The 21,545-nt window shown below is 38.5% G+C and overlaps 1 protein-coding gene across 13 annotated transcripts in view; it reads left to right on the top strand.

The window, feature by feature from the left end:
* Positions 1-21,545, top strand: part of LOC105473857 (IQ motif containing with AAA domain 1) — a 188,358-nt gene that overhangs the window by 80,280 nt on the left and 86,533 nt on the right. For all 13 annotated transcript variants that reach the window (XM_011727983.2, XM_071073635.1, XM_071073631.1 and 10 more), the window contains one exon: positions 7,018-7,102. In XM_011727983.2, the coding sequence (XP_011726285.2) occupies positions 7,018-7,102 (85 nt within the window). The remainder of the gene's footprint in view (positions 1-7,017; positions 7,103-21,545) is intronic.

Genomic DNA, 21,545 nt, shown 5'->3' with positions numbered 1-21,545 from the left:
CTTTGCAGTTTGTAAAGTACTTTAATAGATGCAGAGATCAACAATTTTAACACAAAATCCTCTGCAAAATCATTATGTTAAATATGCTGCTTTTGTGCATAATAATTATTTAAATTGCAGCTTTCCCTCAATTATACTTCAAATCTTAATTCCAAAGCCACTTGATTATCTGCGAACTTTCATCGTTTTGCTGATTTACAAAGTTGATGTGCAGCGTGTGCTACAATATCATTCCTGAATCCGTTCTCCCTGACCCTCCATCGGCCAGCTCTCATTTGCTCTCAGATTTCTGCAACAGGCAAGGTCCAAGCCGACTCTTCGATTGGGCATGCAAAACCACCAGATGGAACCAGCGATGCAGAAAATGGAACTCATCACGTGGTCGCATGAAAAATATAACCTGGACTATCTGTATGAGGACTCTCTCACTTCACCCAAATCTACAGAACAAAACAAGAGGAGAAACAAGAAAGGCAAGAGCATCTGGGAACACAAAGTGTGGGAAGTGGATGCTGATTTGATAAGACCATTGTAAGTTTCTCAGGTATTTCCGAACCATTAGTCAACATTTGGTCACCTACAAGCAAATGCTGGTGCCTTTCTCAGGGACGACACTCCTCTGTAGGAGTGATCCTCTTAAAACATAAGTCCCATCACGTGGCTGATGCTGTCATGGAGGAGATAAGGCAATCTGTAACACAGCGGCCCCTAACCTTTCTGGCACCAGGGACCTTTCTGTCCAGGCCTCTCTCCTCACCATCTCTCAGCGTCTCTTCACAGTGTCTTCCCTTCATTTCTTCTTCTCACGAGGACACCAGCCCGAATGGATGGGGCCCTCCTACTCCAGCATGACCGCGCCTCTGCCAGTTCCTTCTGCAGTGACCCTGTTTCCAACCCGGTCGCATCCCGAGGTAGTGGCAGCTGGGACATCTGCATGTGACTATGAGGGGGCGGGAGGCGCAGCACAGCCCATCGTCCCTGGTGAGAGCTACTTTAATGGAGACAGGGACCATGAAGAGTTCTTGAAGAGCCAGCCTGGGAAGGAGACAGAGATGAGAGAGTCACTGGAGGAGGCTGGGAGCTCAGGAGGCTGCGAGTTTGTTAAATGAGTGAGACCTGAGCATCCTGCAGATCTACAGGGGATGAGGCACAGAAGGAGGAGAGGGTCCCCAGGAGCATGAAGTGGGAGACACCAAGGGCCCAAGAGACCCCAGGCCCAGCAGCCACAGTCAGGGGAAGTGGCAAGACGGGTCCAAGGGGGACGAATCGGCTCTTGAAGTTGGTGGCTCCCCTCTCCCCTCTCCCTGGGACACATGGGCAGACAGTGCCTGCGCCCTGAGGTGTGCGTGACTGGCAGGGCCTGTCCAGGGCCCAGAGCCCAGCGTTTTGCAATTCCAGTTGTTTGAATACTATAGATGCCCACACCATGTGGCAGCCCTAAGCACAGCAGAGGGTTTTCCAGGCATTCGGCCTGTGGGTCCCAGGCACCACGGTTGGTGAACATGTGTGTCTAAGCGTCCAGAGGGCAGCCTATGCCTCTGCAGGGGCCTGAGACCCCGGGAAAACAAAGACAGGGTAAGTGCCCATCAGGACAAGAGAGCGGCTCCAAGGAATCAGGTTCCACAAAAAGCAGAGACTTTGGTTTCCACTTGTAACCAAGAGAACTGTCTTCCTGACACCCTGTAATCTGGGTTCCTGAGTTACTCCTGGGGAAGTCCCCAGGTGGGCAGTCACCTGCAGTCAGTGCCTCTGACCCCATCTGTTTACACCGGAAACATCGTGGGAGCCAAATATTTTCCGTTCACTGGTCTGTGATCATCAGCCCTCTCTCCCCTGAAGGTTTTACACCTCATGCAGCGCACTGAGCCCAAAGCACAGAGCACTCATCACCTCGCAGCTTCCTTACAATTAACAGCAGGAGCGGGACCAACTGTGCCTTGACTCTGAGGAGGCTCAGTCGGATGTCAGGATAGGTTCCTGTTTGTGTCACAGGACACAGCTGAAAATGCGGGGAGGGAGAAATACAACAGCCAAGGGGGTAAAGTCTCAGGAATATAAAATAGAACTCATAACTGTCTCTCTTAACATGCTGTAAGTGGCCAAGTCACAGGGAGGGGGCCAAGGAGAGACTCTGTCAGTGCAAAGCCAGGGCACCCTGGGAGTATCACACCGGGGGTCCAACCTCTGTGTGAACAGAGGCCTCCTAGCCACCCACGGGAGGGACAGATGGAGTGCAGTGAGCAAGAAAGGGATAGTGCACACCCGTCTGTTTGCAGAAGCATTTGTGGGTGTGTCTGTGTATGTGTGATAAAGAGCTCTCAGGCACATTGTCACTTTCTAGACACAAATTTTATATTTTTAATGTGTACCCTACAATAGTTTTTCTTCATTCTTTAAGGATAAAACTAATTAAATTTCAGATTATGACTAATTATATAAACTAACATGTCAAAGGAAAACTAAATATGTTCATCTGTTAAAAATAGCCCAGGCAGAGTGGCTCACGCCCGTAATCCCAGCACTTTGGGAGACTGGGGCAAGCGGATCACCTGAGGTCGGGAGTTTGAGACCAGCCTGGCCAGCATGGTGAAGCCCTATCTCTACTAAAAATTCCAAAAAAAAAAAAAATTAGTCAAGCATGGTGGTGCACACCTGTAGTCCCAGCTACTCGGGAGGCTGAGGCATGAGAATCATTTGAACCCAGAAGGCAGAGGTTGCAGTGAGCCAATATTGCACCACTGCACTCCAGCCTGGGTGACAGAGCAAGACTCTGTCTAAAATTAAATAAATGATATATTTAATACTATCTTTACCAAAAGCACCATGATAGCATAATATTATTAAATCTTAGTATGACCATCGATGTGTTCCATAATTAAGAATTCCATGTTAGAAACGACATATGTAAATTATTTTTGCTTTTTCATATGTCACTAAGTTTGTTTTGAGTCCTCAAAAACACTCAAGCTTTACAATATGAAAATAAAATTATGCAGTGGAGTTCCTTGTAAAAGTGGTTATTGAAGGAAAAATGTGATTGGGACTGAAAGAAACAGCGCTATCGTTTTGACTCCTAATGTATTCATGGTTTCTCTCTAAGCCCTGTCCAGGCTGGGCGATGTGCGGGTCTGAGGCAGATCGTGGTCAGTTTAACAAGGTTTCAGACATGAGTCATGTGGACAAGCACCACCTGGGGCCCAATATCCGCATCGGCCATATGATTGTGGAATGTGAGCTGCGTGAGGGCAACCTCTGCCATCTTTGAATGTCAGATCTCTGTCTCCCATCACTGCATCTAGAATCTAGTTGGGACTAAACAGATATTTGTTGGTTGACTATATGAATGAAAGCTTGGATGGATGGAGGAGTAAGTGAGTGATCCCACCAAAGTAACTCCTGTGTAGAAAAAGAATCAAGTTCTGTTTGGACCCAGAGGGTGGCTCAGTGGCCCAGGGAGTAAGATGACAGTGCAGTGTCAGGAAGTATCCAGAAGTGGATGGGCTGCCTCGGGGGAGTGAGCTCACCATCATGGGAAACATTTAAGCAGTGGCCAAGGGAATGGCTCTCTAAGTCTGTCCCAGTCCCCAGGGCCCCTGGCTCTCAAAGCGTGTCCCAGGACTCCTGGGGGCCTTCAAAACCTGTTCAGGGGATCCAAAAGCCAAACTGCTTTCAAATGAATACCAAGACATTGCTTGCTATTTTTGCTTTCTTGACATTGGCACCAATGGTACAATAGTAGCAGGGCAGATCTGTTGACCCAGGAATCAAGCCACCAGCTCCAGCACAAAAGTCACTGTAGACTTCACTGCCATACACCGCCTTTAAAAATAATTTTATTTAATCTAGGCAATACCATTCAAGACATAGGCATAGGCAAAGATTTCATGTTGAAAACGCCAAAGGTAATTGCAACAAAAGCAAAAATTGACAAATGGGATCTAATTAAACTAAAGAGTTTCTGCACAGCAGAAGAGACTCATCAGAGTGAACAGACAACCTACAGAATGGGAGAAAAAAATTGCAATCTGTATATCTGACAAAGGTCTAATATCCAGAGTCTGCAAGGAACTTAAACAAATATACAAAAAAAAAAAAAAAGAAACATTAAAAAGTGGGCAAAAGACATGAACAGACACTTTTCAAAAAAAAAAAAAATTCTTGTGACCAACAAATATATGAAAAAAGGCTCAACATCACTGATCATTAGAGAAATGCAAATCAAAATCACAATGAGATACCATCTCGCACCAGTCAGAATGGCAATTAAAGAGTCTGGAAACAACAGATGCTGGCAAGGTTGCAGAGAGAAGGGAATGTGGAAAGGAACTATGGAAGACAGTGTGATGATTCCTTAAAGATCTAGAGGCAGAAATACCATTTGGCCTAGCAATCCCATTGCTGGGTACATAGCCAAAGGAGTAAAAATCATTCTGTTACACAGATACCTGCATGCATATGTTCATTGCAGCACCATTCACAATAGCAAATACATGGAATTAACTCAAATGCCCATTGGTAATAGACTGGATAAGGAAAATGTGGTACATATACACCATGGAATATTAAAGGAATGAGATCATGTCCTTTGCAGGGACATAGATAGAGCTGGAAGCCGTTATCCTCAGTAAGTTAATGCAGGAACAGAAAACCAAGCACTGCATGTTCTCACTTATATGTGGGAGCTGAACAGTGAGAACAGTGAGAACCCTGTGTCCCCCACAGACACATGAAGGGAAACGACACACATGGAGGGATCGACATAATTGGACACATGGGGAGGGCCTGTTGGGGCAGGCGTGTGGCGGGAGGGAGAGCATCAGGAAGAATAGCTAATGTACTCTGGGCTTAATACTAAGGTGATGGGTGGATCTGTGCAGCAAACCACCAAGGCACACATTTACCTATGTAACAAACCTGCACATCCTGCTCTTGTACTCCAGAACTTAAAATTATTATTTTTCCTTCAACTTTTATTTTATTTGACAATATTCTTGAGGATGCAATAAAAAATAATATTATTCAGACTTGACCTTTGAAATACATAGCTTTTTAACATTCTACGTGACAAAATCAGCAGTGCTTATGAATCCCTTCTGCTGCACTCCAAAGCGTGAAGATTGTCTCCAAGAAGCACCTGTGAGGTGTTTCAGCCTGAGTTGAACCAGCCACTTCTTAATGGAATGTCATTTGTCCCTTGAGAAAACAACTGACAAACTCTGGACTTTGGGTTTTGGGGAGACTTTCCTCAAAAGTGAATCAGATGAACCTGAAGAAGAAGAAACCATCGACAATAGTTGTTGCCAATGGTAAAATTTGAGCTTTCCAGAAAAAAATTATGATTTTAGAAAATTTGTATTCACTCCTATGAGTTGGAGAGGTTCCCATGACTTAGACCTTCCGTTATAAGATCTGTGGTGTTATTAATGAATGCGATTTTCAATATAATGAAATGTATCAACTGCGGGAAGACCCACATAATTCTGCAAACCATTGTTTTCCAGTGACCAAGACCTGAGGACACAAAATCATGCATGGGTAAAAGGTCTATTCCAGGCACAAGACAGATCCACGGATTTTCATGTGACAGGGAGGGAGAAAGTTTGTTGATACGGATTCAGATTCCACATCACAGCTAGCCTGTAGGAAGCTACTAGTTGTCTAGCTGTGGTGTAGTATCAAAGCAGAATATTCACAGTTAGCTAAAAGGGCTATTAAAATACTTCTTCTTGCTGTATGTACTCATCCATGTGAAGCCAGATTTTCTTCGTATATTTCAACCAAAACAAAAGATTTCCACAGACTGAGTGCAGAAACAGATATAAGCATCCAGGTAGTTGCCATTCAGCCAGACACAAAAGAGACTTGAAAAGATACAAAGCTGTGACACTCTTCTCGCTACTCTTTTCTTTTAGTTTTGGAAAATATACTTATTATCCAGAAAGTGTTATTTATGTTAACGTATAATGAGTTTACTTTATTTTTAAATTAACTAAAATATATATTTTATAAATTTCTAAGCTTTAATTATTTGTTTATTTTAGAGATAGGATCTAGTTCTGTCACCCAGTCTGGAGTGCAGCAGTGCAGTCATGGCTCACTGCAGCCTCAAACTCCTGGACTCAAGTGATCCTCCCACCTCAGCCTTCCAAAGTGTTGGGATTACAGGTGTGAAACACTGCACCCAGCCAGATTTAATATTTAACACAGTAAATTATCGATAGCTGTAACTTATCTAGCAAAAACTCTTTGGGATCCTCAAAAATTAATAAGAATATAAAGGGCTTCTAAGGCCAAAAGTTTGGGAACCAGTTTCTTAAGAGCCATTTTAAACATGGTGGTCACCTCTAAACCTCAGATTCTGTACTTCTGTGAATTAATAGAACTAACTTGGCAGGTAGTCTTACGTACAATAAATATAATTTTCATGTCAAAGTCAGTTTCTTTTAAGAATACTAACTACCTACCCCTTCTGAAATTCTCAACACTAAATTTCAAAGTCTGCTTTTTTAAAATGTGGTTATGGAAAAATAATACTATTTGGAACCCATAAAACATAGGGCCTCAGACTTAACTAAAACCTAAACCATGGGTGGGTATTTAACACGTTATTACTAACTGTGTAATTTCGACCACTCTGTCCTTCTGTTTAGTTTCAAAATCCTGTGTTTATTCTCAGTTTTAAACAGGAAGAAATGATTTGTGCTTCTGTCTTCATTCTTAACTCAAACACAGAGCATCTCAACATTAAAAAAAAAAAGGAGGAAGAAAAGTACAAACTGTTTTAAAGAGAGATGTTTGCATCAGACTAACAATTCTCTAGAGGAAGGAAACCTGCTACTGAATGCCATCAGTACCTTCAGTTTCTTCAAGACACCATGCCCGGCCCTTGATTTACAGGGAACCGTCCACCCTTAATGACCATCACTCATTTAAATGAACATAAGCAAATAAATTAAATGGGATATATAACAGGAGAGGACTTCATTTCTATTTTAATTTGCTATTTTTTTTCTGCAGAAATTTAACCGGGACATTTCCTGACTACCCTGACATTGAAGAAGGAGGCTCAGCTATTATTTTTTCTAACAAGACCGTACAACAGGTACAGATATGCTTGAGAAATGAAGTGTAAATGTATCAAATGGCATTTCTTTAAACTTTAAAATTAATGAGTTTATAGCCTTACTGGGTCTCGTTTATTTTCCTATACATATTTACATGGAAATACTTTTGGGTGTTCATGATTGTATGTACTTTCATATTTATTCAAAGTGAGTTCTTTTTTTTTCCCCATCTTATCTTTGAAGGAGATGTGATGATGTGTGAAGGTCGTTTTCTTAGTAAATTCTGAGTAGGTTGGCTGCAGGAGCCCTTTATGTTCTGGTCCCAGCTTCCCTCTCCCTCTCATCTCCATGCCCCACCCCTCAGCAGGCCCTTGGCTCCAGCAGTCCACTCATCTGTGCTCCTGGCTCATGCCGCTGCTCCTTTGGGTGTGCCATGCTCTTCCTGAGTTCTGGGCGCCTTCCTGCTTAGCTCCTGCTCCCCTGTCAAGACCCAGCTCCTTGTCTTATTAATGTTTTTCGAGTGAAACACCTTTGATCGTCTCTGTAGATGCTTCAGTGACATTTGATGAAATTGACATTTAAAACTATTTTTTTTAATGTCTTCGTAAACTAGGAATAGGAAAATTCTTCTTAGCTTCATAGTATTTAGCATAGAAACCAAGAGAAGATTTGCATTATACTCAATGACGAGGCATTAGAGGCATTGTCAAAGTGAAAATCAATAAAGACAATTTGTCTTATCTCCTGAGTAAAATTTTCCCCAACTGCCCACAACCTGGGTGACTAACCCTTCCTCTAAAGCCCTGTGCTATTAACATCACTCATTTGACGTTTACCCTACGCTACTTCACATGGACACCTTTCTTTTAATGCAGGGGGCCTTCAAACATACAGCATCTTATTTGAATTTCTATTAAGCTGGTTCACCATTTACAAGCTTGTATCATAACATTCATGTGCATGCTTTATCTCTTCCTTAGCCTGTCAACTTCTCCAGAGGAAGGACTTTTAATTTGCATATGTAAACATTCAACAAATGTTTGCTGAACAAAAGAACAGAAGGCTCATCTTCTCCATGAGATTATGAACCTTCTAAGGGCAAGAGCCATATTTTAAGATTCTTTAAAATCATAGAAATGAGCGCATAGTAAGTGCTCAATATATATTTCGTTTTTCTTAATAATGATAATATTAATTTTACAGCCATGAGAACATAGTCTCTAATTTTTTAAATTAAATTAAAAATGTTTTCTTTTTTAAGGAAATAAAATTGTTAGGTTAAATCTGTTGAAAAAAATGTCAAAATCAAGAAAATAATAGTTGCTATCAGAACTATTAGTGAATATTTCCTTGGACATTCTAAAAAATGCCAGACAAATAAGAAAAAGGAAAGAAGTGATAAATATTTTAAAGTGAGAATTTTATCATTGTTTTAAGATCATGTAATTATCTCCCTAGGAAACCCAATACATTTAACAAGAAATTATATTGACAAATTATACAGAATTGAACAGAATTACACTGACAAAATCTCACTGAAGAAGATAAAAGAAGACTTGAATGATATACTGAACACTTATTTATCTGGATAAAAAGACTCAATAATATAAAGTATTATACGCACTTAATACTTTAATTATACACACAAAAGTATAAATACACACTTTTTATTATTCTATGAAGTTAATGCAATTCCAGTTAAAATCAAAACAAGTTTTTATTGACATAATTATTTTCAAGTATCTGAAGAATGAATGCATGGAAATATCCCAAAAGTTGTTTTTAAAACTGTAATAGGGAACTTTCCATATTGAAATAAAACAAATTATAAAGATATAAAGTAGCCAAAGTACCACAATGCTGGAAAATGAATAGACGGATAACAACAAAAATAACAGATAACATTTGTTGGACAAATATTCTGTGCCAAGTACCATGCAAGCACTTTATATAAGTCAACTTATTTAATTCTTCCAAACTACGAAGATAAAAAATTTGGCCAAATTAGTTGTGGAGCTGAGATTCAAACTCAAGGAATCTGACTTTAGAATAGTGTGCTCAGAAACTTAGTCGGGTATATGTATCAGAACTCAGTAGTATACTGATGACATTTCAGATAAATGGGGAAGGACAGACTAATAAATAATACTATTTAGTAATAACTGGCTCACCATTTGGCAAAATCAAGTAGAGCCTTCCTTATTATACAAAACAAATTTCAGATGAATTAAATATTTACATGTAAAAATGTTAAGCCACAAATTACTTAAGAAATTGTTTGAACTGGAGAAAATTTCATAAGCATGGCACCCTAGGCAAACACCATGAAGAGACTCTGCCCATATACTTAACTACATAAAACTCAAATAGCAAAATGGCCAAAAAAAAAATCACAAATGAAGTTCAAGTTATATGATAACTGAGGAAAACATTTGCAACATATGTGATAATGGGTATTTTTCATGTATAAATATTTCTCAGAAAATAATAACAAAAATTGGAATATCCCAATAAAAAAGAAGGCAAAGAATATGAACAGGAATTTAACATAAGAAAACATTTTAAAACTCCCTGACAAATAAATGTATAAAGTAATGTTGCCATATCTCTTTTCACCTATAGGACTGGTAAAAATTTTAAGTCATTGTAATGACTGGAGTTGGTATGCATGTGGGAAAAAGTCACTCTCATACATTGCTACTGGATATGTAAATTAGCATGACATTTTTAAGGAACGTGGATCAAATGAATATCAAAACTTTTCATGTGTATGTGCTTTGGCTCATAAATGCTCTTTGAGGAATTTATACTAAAGAAATAAGAGAAGTTGTCGTAAGTCAGAGGTCAACATCCTTTTTTTGTAAAGGGACAAATAGTAAATATTTTAGGTTGTGGCACATACATTCTCTCCTGGCACTACTCAGCTCTGCCAATATGGCATTGATATGCTTAGTCTCTGTGTCCCCACCCAAATCTCATCTCAAATCCCCATATGTCAAGGGAGAGACCTGATGGGGGTGGTTCCCCCAGACTGTTCTTGTGATCGTGAGTTCTCACAAATCTGATGGTTTTATAAGGGGCACTTCCCCCTTTGTGCTCTCTCTCTCTCTGTCTCCTGCCACCACGTAAGACATGCTTGCTTCCCCTTCTGCCATGATTGCAAGTTTCCTGATGCCTCCCCAGCCATGCGGAACTGTGAGTCAATTAAACCCCTTTTCTTTATAAATTACCCAGTCTCAGGCAGTTCTTTATAGCAATGTGAGAATGGACTAATACAGGCATCAGAGAAGCCATAGACAACATGTAAATGATGGGCATGGCTGTGTTCCAGTCACACTTCATTTCAAAAATGGGCAGGCGGCCGGCCAGAGCTGGCCCATGCACCATAATTTGCTGACCCCTGCCATGGATGCTGTTCACGTCTGCCTTGTTTATTGCATTGACAAAGAAGAAAACAGCCTGATGTTCTTTAACAGGGAATTCGTTAAGTAACATAAAGTTCTCTGCAGCAGTAAAAACCAGGCTGTTGCTCAGGGTTTCAGGACTTCAAGGGACCGACCCTGCTGTCGGCCTCCCTTTGTCCCTGTGCTCCCCTCCAAGAGCCCTCAGAGTTAAGCACACAGGAATTGCTCTTCCTTCACTTCTCCATCGGAAACCAACCTCCGCTCCCAAAGGCTGCCTCAGCCCTCCACAGGACTCCTCCCTCCTCCACTGAATTCCATGAGCACTAAATATTGACCCTATTATTTGGCAGTTTGTCAAGCCCTGCCTTGAGTGATTGTCATTTTGATTTGGAGTTGTTTCACTTTTTTTATGTGTTTAGGTGTTGTCCCGCCAGCTAAATTGCCAGGCACAATTTGTGTCTTGGAAGTCCATGGCAAACATCCAGACACATTTTATGTTCAGTTAGAAAAGTAGCGATTATAGGATTAAGAATGTTGGTAGAACATCTAAATTGCCATGAGAAACATTAAAAACTACTAGTCAAAAGAAAATTGAGAATGTCTGGTTAACACATTGAGAGAGAACAGAGGAGACCACAAAGCAGCTTAGCCTTGAAAGACAGATGATTGAAGAGTCAGAACGGCATGGTGATTACAAATCACAGTTCCGCCACACACTAGACCTGCAAGCTTAGGCAAGCTTCATCCCCACACCCGCCGATTCAGTTTTCTCATCTGTAAGTGGAGGTTACTGGCAACACCTACCTCCCTGCACTGAGGTAATAATTAAATGAGACAATACATGTGAGATACTTAGAACAGAGCTTGGCACGTTGAAACCCTTCAGAAAATCATCACAGTTGTTACTAATGTTAATAATAGCAGTAATAGTAGCCATTGTAGCCATAGTATGAAGAGAGAGTAGACCAAGCATTATTATTATAACAGTGTATGTACCAGGTGAAATATATAGTAATAAAACACAAAAATAATACAAATACTTTTTTTGAAATGATCATAACATTGATACAAAACCCAAAAAGAAAAAATGGAACAACAAAAAAAGACACAGATCTGTCTGCGTTATAAGTATTAACACAAACATTTTAACTAAAGTATTAGCACACTAAAACCAGCACCACATTAAACTAGTAAAACACCACAAGTGGTGATTATTCCAGGATGCAAGAATGGTTTGGGTTAAGGATGTCTGTGAATGCACTGCCTTGTATTAAAAAGTCCAAAAGGGAAAACCATAAGTTCCTCACTGTGGAGGTTGCAAGGGCATTTTACAAATTTAACATCCATTCTTGATATTTAAAAATAGAACTCTACAAAATTGGAATAGAGGGATACTTGTTGAACATTACAAAATATTTCTTAGTTCAAAACCAAGTGTCATGCTTAACGAAATTCACTAGAAACATTTCCACTTATGAGTGTCAGGAAAAATTCAAGAATAGCCATCATCACTACTATTATTTAACATGGTCCCATAGGAGCTACTAAACAATATATCCCCTTTCTAGTGTTCTAAAGGGGAACGGAAGAGGTAAATGATCACCTTTTGCACATATGTTCAATATTTAGAAAAGCATTGAATAACTAAAGAGCAAAAAAGCAAAGAGAATAAACTAAAAACTACTTTAAATAATATGAGAAGCAAGATGGGGTGATTACAAAATTAATATGCAGAAAGCAATCGCTATTGTGCATACAAACAGTAGCTAGCTAGAAAATATAATGTAAGAGACCATTTACAACACCAACAGTGCAAAGATAAAATGCCCAGGAATAAGCTTAATGATAAATGTACACTCTACGTGAAGAAAAGCTTACAACACTCCTGAGGGATGCGAAGAAATGGAAAAGCATATCGTGCTCTTAGGTAGGAATGCTCAACACCATACATACCTTGACTCCTAAATATCATCTATAAACATAATATGATCCAAATAAAAATACCAATAGCATTATATTGGGGCATTGGCGGGGAGGACGCAGGGAGGATGACCAAACTAAACTTTAAGTAGAAAGCAAATAACTGAGAATAACCAGTGGAATTTGGAAAATGAAGCATAATGAGGAGGAACTAGCTTTGCCAGGTATGAAAACATATTCTTAGGAGCCCACTGGCACAGACAAAAGGCTGAAAAGGCACATCAATTGAAAAGAACGGAAAATCAAGAAATAGACCCAAATACATATGGAAATTTATAATAAAGACAGCATCTCAAATGTGAAAGGAAAAAAAGGAAATAAATGGTATAAAAAGAGCCAGGTGGTCATCTAAGAAAAAAGAAAATTAAATCCCTAACTCTTTATACTTTACTTTGGAATGATTCCAAGTGGATCAAACACTTAGGTATAAAACAAAACAAAAACACAAAAGGACTAGAAGAGGCTAAGAAAGAAATATGTCATAACCTTAGAATGGGAAAGATCCTTCTAAGTATGGTGCAAACCCAGGAATCATAGCAGAAAAAAATTGATAAATTCAACTACATGCACAAAATTGTTTTAATCCTACATGGAAAAAATGACCCCAAGTAAGGGAAATGACAGATGACACCCTGAGAGAATTTTTTGTGATAAGTATCACAGACAAGAGACCTTTCTTCTAATATGTAAGGAACTCCTACAGCTCTATAAGAAAAGATTAATAACCCAATACAAAAATCAGCAAAAGGATGTGAATAGACAGTTCTCAGAAAGAGAAAACTCAAATGAATTTGAAACATAATAAAAGATGTTCAACATATGAAAAGATGAACAACCTCACACATGTAAGAGAAATGCAAATTAAAACTACACTGACAGATGAAATTGATCAATTGAATCTCAACAAAATGCAAAACTTTTGCACTTCAAGAGATACCATTAAGAAAATGAAAATACAAGTAACAGACTGGGAGAAGATATTTGCAGAATACCTACCTGCTAAAGAACTTACAGCCAGAAAATACAAAGTACTCTTACACCTCAATAAGAAGACAGTTCAATCAAAACACAGGCAAAAGACTTGAACAGACAATTCACAAAGGAAGATATCTGGATGGCTAGTAAGAACATGAAAAGATGTTCAACGTTATTAGTCATTAGGGTAATGAAAATGTGGATGAAGATGTGGAGAAAAGGGAGCCCTCATACATTGCTAGTGGGAATATAAAATGTTGCCACTTTGGAAAACATCATGCCAATTTCTTAAAAGTAAAATATAAATTTACCAAAGGACCTAGCAATTCTTCTCTTAGGACTCTAGCCAAAAGAAATGAAAACATATATCCACACAAAAACATTTGTAGATGAATGTTCATAGCAGCATTACTCATAATTGCCAAAAATTTGAAACAACTTAAATGCATATCAACTGGGGAATATGGTAAAATATGGTATATCCATGCAACTTAATATTATTTGGCAATTAAAAAGGAACGCACATCTGATACATGCTACAACGTGAATGAACTTAAAGCATTATGCCATATTAAAACATTATGCAATGTGAATGAAGCCAGACACGATGGACTATATATTTTATGATTCCATTTATATGAAATGTCTAGAAAAAGGAAACCTGTAGATACAGAAAGTAGATTAGTGCTTGCTTGGTGAGATACTTTTGTTGTGTCCCCACCCAAATCTCATCTTGAATTGTAGTTCCCGTAATGCCCATTTGTTTTGGGTTGGACCTGTTAGGAGGTAATTGAATCATGTAGGCAGTTACCGTCATGCTGTTCTCGTGATAGCGAGTGACTTCTCACAAGATTTGATGGCTCTATAAGGGGCTTTTCCCCCTTTGCTCGACACTTCTCTTTCCTCTTGCCATGTGAAGAAGGACCTGTTTGCTTCCCCTTCCACCATGATTGTGAGTTTCCTGAGGCCTTCCCAGCCATGTGGAACTGTGAGTCAAGTAAACCTCTTTACTTCATAAATTACTCAGTGTTGGGTATTTCTTCACACCAGCATGAGAATGGACTAATACACCTGGGAAGGGGAGAGAAAAGGGATTAGCAATTAATGGAAATGAGAGAATCTTATTGGGGTGATAGAATGTTCTAAAACTGATTTATGGTAGTGGAACACAACTTGATATACTTGCTAAAAAATTATTGAATTGCACACTTGAAATGAGTGCGTATATGATATGCTTCAATAAAATTATATTTTGAGAAAAGAAAACAGGCACCAGGCCAAATTTGACCCTGAGGCCAAAAAAATGATGGCTGACTTAATAGGCAGTAAAGTGTACTTTTAACTTTGGAAGATTTTGCTCAAGTTGATGAACAAGAGCAAAATAAATTCAATTCTGGCTTCCCAAAAAAAACGAAAGCAACTACATTTCTACCCATGTAACTGGCAAACAAGATGCACCATGACAACGAGCATATGGGGAAACAGGCCCTCTCCTACACTGCTGGCAGAAGGGTAAATTGACACAACCCATGGTGGGAAGTTTAACAGTATTACAAATGTGCGTACACTTGATCCAGCATTTCTACTTTAAGGAATTTATCCTGCAGATATGTTCACCACCTGCAAAATGATATTTGCATGCATTTATTCATGGCAACAATGTTAGTAGTAGCAGATTACTATTAGAAATAACAGCAGATTACTGTTAGAAATAATCTTAATCTTATTTGGTAGGGGAATGACCAAATAAATTGTTACAATACCCCTTTAAAAAATGAACCGTGAAGCTCTGTATGTATCACTAAGGAAAGATGGCCAAGATATATTATTAGGTGACAAATGCAGAACAAGAACAGTATTATAATATGCTAACATTTGTATAAAACGACAAGTTGATGTTTGTAATGTGCATTTGTGTGTGTACATGTGTACATCTGTGTGCACTTGGAAGATTTTGCTATAACTGAAGAGTGCAGGTAAAATAAATTTTGTATTGGTTTAAAAAAGAGACAACTTCAGTGACATATTACTTTTCACCTATACAATTGGCAAACATAACACAACAATACCAGTGTGCTCTGTGTGTGTATTATATGTATATTTGCATATATGTGTATAAAGTGTCTTTAGAAGCATATCCAAAGTATTTGGGTTGATTTTTTAGCAAATGTATTATGATCAGCCACACACTGGAAGTCACCACAAACCCCAGTGTCCTGCTTAGCCCAGGACTCCTGTAGACTTCTGCTGAGGAACTCAACAGCCCTCAAGACCACCACACAACCACCTGCAGCTTTCACCACAGAGGACCCCTCAGGGTTGGTTATCATGAACCCCAACAGCATATTCTGCAGAAGTTCCTACAGTTTTCACAGCTGAGGAAACCAGCTGCCTGCACAGAAGCAGTGGACCTCCCTCAGTTTTCACCACTGAGGACACTGCATTTCTTTTCACCTTCACAATCTCCAGGTGCCTGAGTCTCCCGTCCCCCGCTGGAGCCACCCAGAGCAACATGACTGCTCCTGCCACAGTGACCCCAGCCCAGCAACCCACCCAAGTGGCCCTCATGTTCCCTAGGTGCCTAAGTCACCACATCTCCTTGAAATCACCCCAGATACTGCCTCCACAGGTTCTCTGGGCCAGGGACCCAGAGCAGCTACTGCATGTATGCTAGAAAACAACCTTGGAGCCCCCTACCACAGACTCCAACCTCACCACTGCATGCACTCAAGACTAGCTCCTGTAGCCAGACTATTGCAGTAGCTGCTAGCCTGGCCCCCCCAACTAGGTGAGCATAACCAGTTGGCCTTGCCCTCCAGCTCCTATCCCCACACTATGCTTGTTCCCAAAGCTGGTCCCTGTAGCTACATGTGCATGCATCACTCCAGCTCAGCCTGAAGTTGGCCATGCACGCAGATGGTGTTGCTGGTCTGCAGCTGGCCTCTGTAATTATGCATATGCCCCACTGCTACATGTGCACCTGCAGCTGGCCCCAGCCACAAAGGACTAAGCAGGTGCCAACATCACAGACTCCAGCTGCCTGAAATGGCAAGACTGAATGCTCCCCCAGATTTGGAGTCACCACATGCCCCAACACTTGGTACCTCACAACACTAGACCCAGTGCTACAGTGCCCCCGGCATGCCTCTGTCCCTCAACCCTGCTGCCCACAGGTGAAGGTCTTTCCTTACCAAAGCCAGTCTATAAAGTCTGGAAGAGGTGACTACTTCTTGGAATTTGCAGACTCATTTATAAGACTACATGAAGAATCAGGGAAACATGATACCACTAACAGAACACAATAAACTTTCACTAACTGACCCTAAAGAATTGGAGATCCATGAATTACATGACAGAGAATTCAAAATAAGTATTCTAAAGAAGCTCAGCAAATTACAAGACAATACAAATAAACTATTTAATGAAATCAGGAAAATAATACCAGAACAAAATGAAAGAAGGATCTACAAGACAATCAGAAAGTAATAAACAAAGTGGCAGCAATAAGTTCTTCCTGTCAATAATTATCTCAAATATAAATGAATTAAATTCTCCAATCAAAAGACATAGCATGGCTGAATGGATTTTTAAAAAATTATTCAACTATATGCTGCATACAAGAGATTCACTTTACTTTTAAGGACACACGTAGAATGAAGGCGAAGGGATAGAAAAAGATATTCCATATAAACTAAATCCAAAAGAAAGCAGGGGTAACTATAATTATGTCAGACAAAATATACTTTAAGTCAAAAACTGTAAAAAGGGCAAGTAAGATCATTATATAATTATAAAGAGATCAGTTCATCAATAGAATGTAACAATTGCAAATGTATGTGTACCAAACATCAGAGCATATAAATATGAAAAGCAAACATTAATAGATCTGAAGGGAGAGAGAGATTACAATACAATAATAGTAGGGAATTTCAATACCTCACTTTCAACAATGAACAGATCATTCAAACATAAAATTAATAAGGAAACAATGAACTTGAACTACACTTTAGACCAAATGGACCTAATAGACATATACAGAACATTTGATCCGATAGCAGCAGAATATACATTCCTTTCAAATGCTCATAGAACATTCCCCAGGACAAATCATGTATTCAGCCACAAAACAAGCCTTAACAAATTTAGGAAGATCAAAATCATATCAAGTATATCTTTTCAGACTGCAATGGTGTGAAACCAGAAACAATAAAAGGAAAAATCTTTGAAATTTAACAGATAGAAATTAACAACATGCTCCTAAAACAACCAACGGATCAAAGAAGAAATTTAAAGGCAAATTTTAAAATATCCTGAAACCAATAAAAATGGAAACACAGCATACTAAAACCTATGAGATGCAACAAAAGCAGTACTAAGAGGAAAATTTCTAGCAATAAATGCCTACACCATAAAAGAAGAAAGACCTCAAACAACCTAACATTATGCCTCAAGGAACTAGAAAAAGAAAAACAAACTATTATTAAGTACAAAATTAGCAGAGGAAAGAAAGATTAGAACAAAAATAAATGAAATGGAGCCCCAAAAAAACAACAGAAAAGGTAAACTAAGAGTTGGTTTTGTGAAAGATAAAATTGACAGACTGTTAACTAGACTAGGAAAGAAAAGAGTCAGACAAATAAAATTAAAAATGAAGGAGGAGACATTACAACTGATGCCATAGAAATACAAAAGATCGTGAGACTACTATGAACAATTATATACCAGCAAATTCATTAGCCTAGAAGAAATGGATAAATTCTTATACAACAACAGGACTAACCACAAAAAAAAATAGAAAATCATAGTGAGTAGAGAAACTGAATCAGTAGTCAAAACCCTTCCAACAAAGAAAGGCCCAGGATAAAATGGCTTCTTGTGTGAATTCTACCAAACATGTAAAGAACTAATACCAATGCTTCTTAAATTCTTCCCAAAAATTGAAGAGAAATAAATACTTCCAAATTCATTTATAAGGCCAGCATAAACCTGATACCAAAACCAGACAAGACACTGAAAGAAAAGTATAAGCCAATATTCATGATGAACATAGATGCAGAAACCCTCAACAAAATACTAGCAAGCCAAATTCAAGAGCACATTAAAAGAATCATTCACCATGATCAAACAGGATTTATCCTTGGGATCCAAGAGTGGTTCAACCTATCCACATCAATCAGTGTAATATACCACATTAACAGAATGAGAGATACAAATCATATGATCATTTTAATAGATGCAGAGAAAGTATTTGACAACATTCAGAACTCTTTCATGATAAAAAAAAACTCAACAAATTATGCAGAGAAGGAACTTAACACAATAAAGACTATGAAAACCCCACAGCTAAAATCATACTCAATAGTGAAAAATCTGAGTTTTTCCTCTAAGAGCTGGACAAGATAAAGATGCCCACTCTTGCCACTTTTATTCAACCTAGTACAGAAGTCCAGCCAGAGCAATTAGGCAAGAATAAGAAATAGAAGGCATCCAGATAGGAAGGGAAGAAGTGAAATTGCCTGTTTTTGATCTTGTATGTAGAAAAATCCAGAGGCCAGGCGTGGTGGCTCACGCCTGTAATCCCAACAGTTTGGGAGGCTGAAGTGGGAGGATCACTTAGCACAGGTTTTCGAGAATAGCCTGGGCAACAAAGCAAGACCCTGTCTGTATTAAATTTTTAAATTTTTTTAAAAAGAAAAAAGAAAACCCCAGAGACTCCACTAAGAATACTATTAGAACTGACAAACAAATTTAGTAAAGTTTCAAGATACAAAGTCAACATACAGAAGATCAGTAGCATTTCCATACACTAACAGTGAACTTTCTGAAAAAGAAATCAAGAAAACAATCCCATTTATGGTAACTTTTTTTAATTTAGGTATAAATTTAACCAAGGAGTTGAAGAGTCTGTGTATTGAAACCTGCAAAACATTGATGAAATAATTTTAAGAGGACACAAATAAACAGAAAGATATCCTGTACTCATGAATTAGAAGAATTACTGTTGTAAAAATGAGCATATTACCCAAAGTGATCTATAGATTCAATGTAATCACTATCAAAATTTCAGTGACACTTTTTCATAGAAATAGAAAAAAAAATTCGAAAATTTATATGGAACCACAAAACACCTCAAATATCCAGTTAATCTTGGGCTAAAAGAACAAAGCTAGAGACATCACACTTCCTGATTTCCAAATATATGACAAAGCTACAGAAAGCAAAACAGCATGATACTGGCATAAAAACAGACATAAAGATCAATGGAACAGAAGAGAGAGCCCAGAAGTAAACCCACACACTACAGCAAATTGATTTTCAACAAAGGTGTCAAGAACACACAATGGAAGAAAGATAAGTCTCTTTGATAAATGGTGTGAGAAAACTGGATATCCACATGCAGAACAAGGAAATTGAACCCTTATCTCTCACCATATACACAAATCAACTCAAAATGAGTGAAAGCCATGAATAAAAGACCAGAAACTATAAAACTACTGTAAGAAAACATAGGGGAAATCTCCATGACATTGATCTGGGCAGTGATTTTCTGGATATGACCCCTAAAGCACAGGCAAAAAAAGTAAAAGTAGACAAATGGCATTGCACCAAACTAAAAAACTTCTGCACAGCAAGGAAACAAAAGAGAAGAGTCAACCTATGAATTGGGAGAAAATATTTGCAAACCATACATCTGAAAGGCGTTAATATCCAAAGTATATAAAGAATTTAAAGACTGCTATGGCAAGAAAACAACCTAATTTAAAATTGGACAAAGGACGTGAATAGACATTTCTCAAAAGAAGACATACAAATGGTCAACATGTATATGGAAAAATGCTCAACGCAACAGACATACGCTAATTAAACAATGAGAGATTACCTCACACTTGTTAGGATGACTGTTATCAAAAAGACAGAAGATAACAAATGTTGGCAAGGATGTGAGAGAAGGGACCCTTGTACACTGTTGGTGGGAATGTAAATTAACACAGGCATTATGGAAAACAGCATGGAAGTTCCTCAAAAAATGAAAAATAGAACTACCATATGATCCAGCAATCCCACTACTGAGTATGTATCCAAAGGAAATGAAATCAGTGCGTCAAAGAGGTGTCTGCACTTCCATGTTCATTGCAGCATCGCTCACAATAACCAAGATACGGAAGCAACCTCAGTGTTCTTCAGTGGATGAATGGATAAACATAATGTATTGTATGTACCCAGTGGAACACTATACAGCTTTAAAAAAGAAGGAAATTTCTGTCATTTGTGACAACATGCATGAACCTGGAGGACATTATGCTAAGTGAAATAAGCCAGGCACAGAAAGACAAATACTGCATGATCTCACTTATAAATAAAATCTAAAAAAAAAATTTAACTTACAGAAGCAGAGAGTAGAATAATGATTAACAAGGTTGGGAGGGGAAGATCAGGGAATGGAGAGATGCTGGTCAAAGGGTACAGAGTTTCCATTACACAGGAGGAAAAAGTTCTGGAGATGTATTGTCTAGCATGATGACTATAATTAACAATATTATTTTGTATATTTTTTAATTGCTAAGAGAATATATTGTAAATGTTCTCATCACACAAAAAAATGCTAAGAATGTAAGGGGATGGACATGTTAGTTAGCTTGACTTAATCATTCCACGATGTGTACATATATCAAAACGTCATGTTGTATACTGTAAATATATTAATTTTTTGTCAATTATGCCTTAATAAAAATAAAAAGAGAAAGTGGATCTTCTTGGCTGGGTAATAGTATGGGGAGGAAGCCTTTCACTGTATATTATGTATTTATGTATAATTACTCTTTCGTAACTTTTGAATTGTGAACCATGAAAGTGTAATACTCAAAAATTTAAACTAATAAACTTTAAAAGGAGAGAGATGAAATAAACCATATAATTGGTAAGACTTTAAAAGGCGTAACTGATAAGGCCACAGTGAAATGTATACTCCACAAATAAGGATTTCATCTTTTTTTCAGCTGCTCATATTTTATATATCAGACTATTTTTTTTAAGTCTTTACATTTCTGAAAGTTTTGCAGTTTCTAAGGTCCAAACGATGTCTGTGTTCCAAGTGCTCCAGTGCAATGAAGAACTGGGCAGC

This window comes from Macaca nemestrina, chromosome 11 (assembly GCF_043159975.1).
Source record: "Macaca nemestrina isolate mMacNem1 chromosome 11, mMacNem.hap1, whole genome shotgun sequence".
In the NCBI taxonomy this organism is placed as follows: Eukaryota; Metazoa; Chordata; class Mammalia; order Primates; family Cercopithecidae; genus Macaca; species Macaca nemestrina.
The sequence above is the reverse complement of the archived record's forward strand: the minus strand, read 5'-3'. Positions and strand labels throughout refer to the sequence as shown.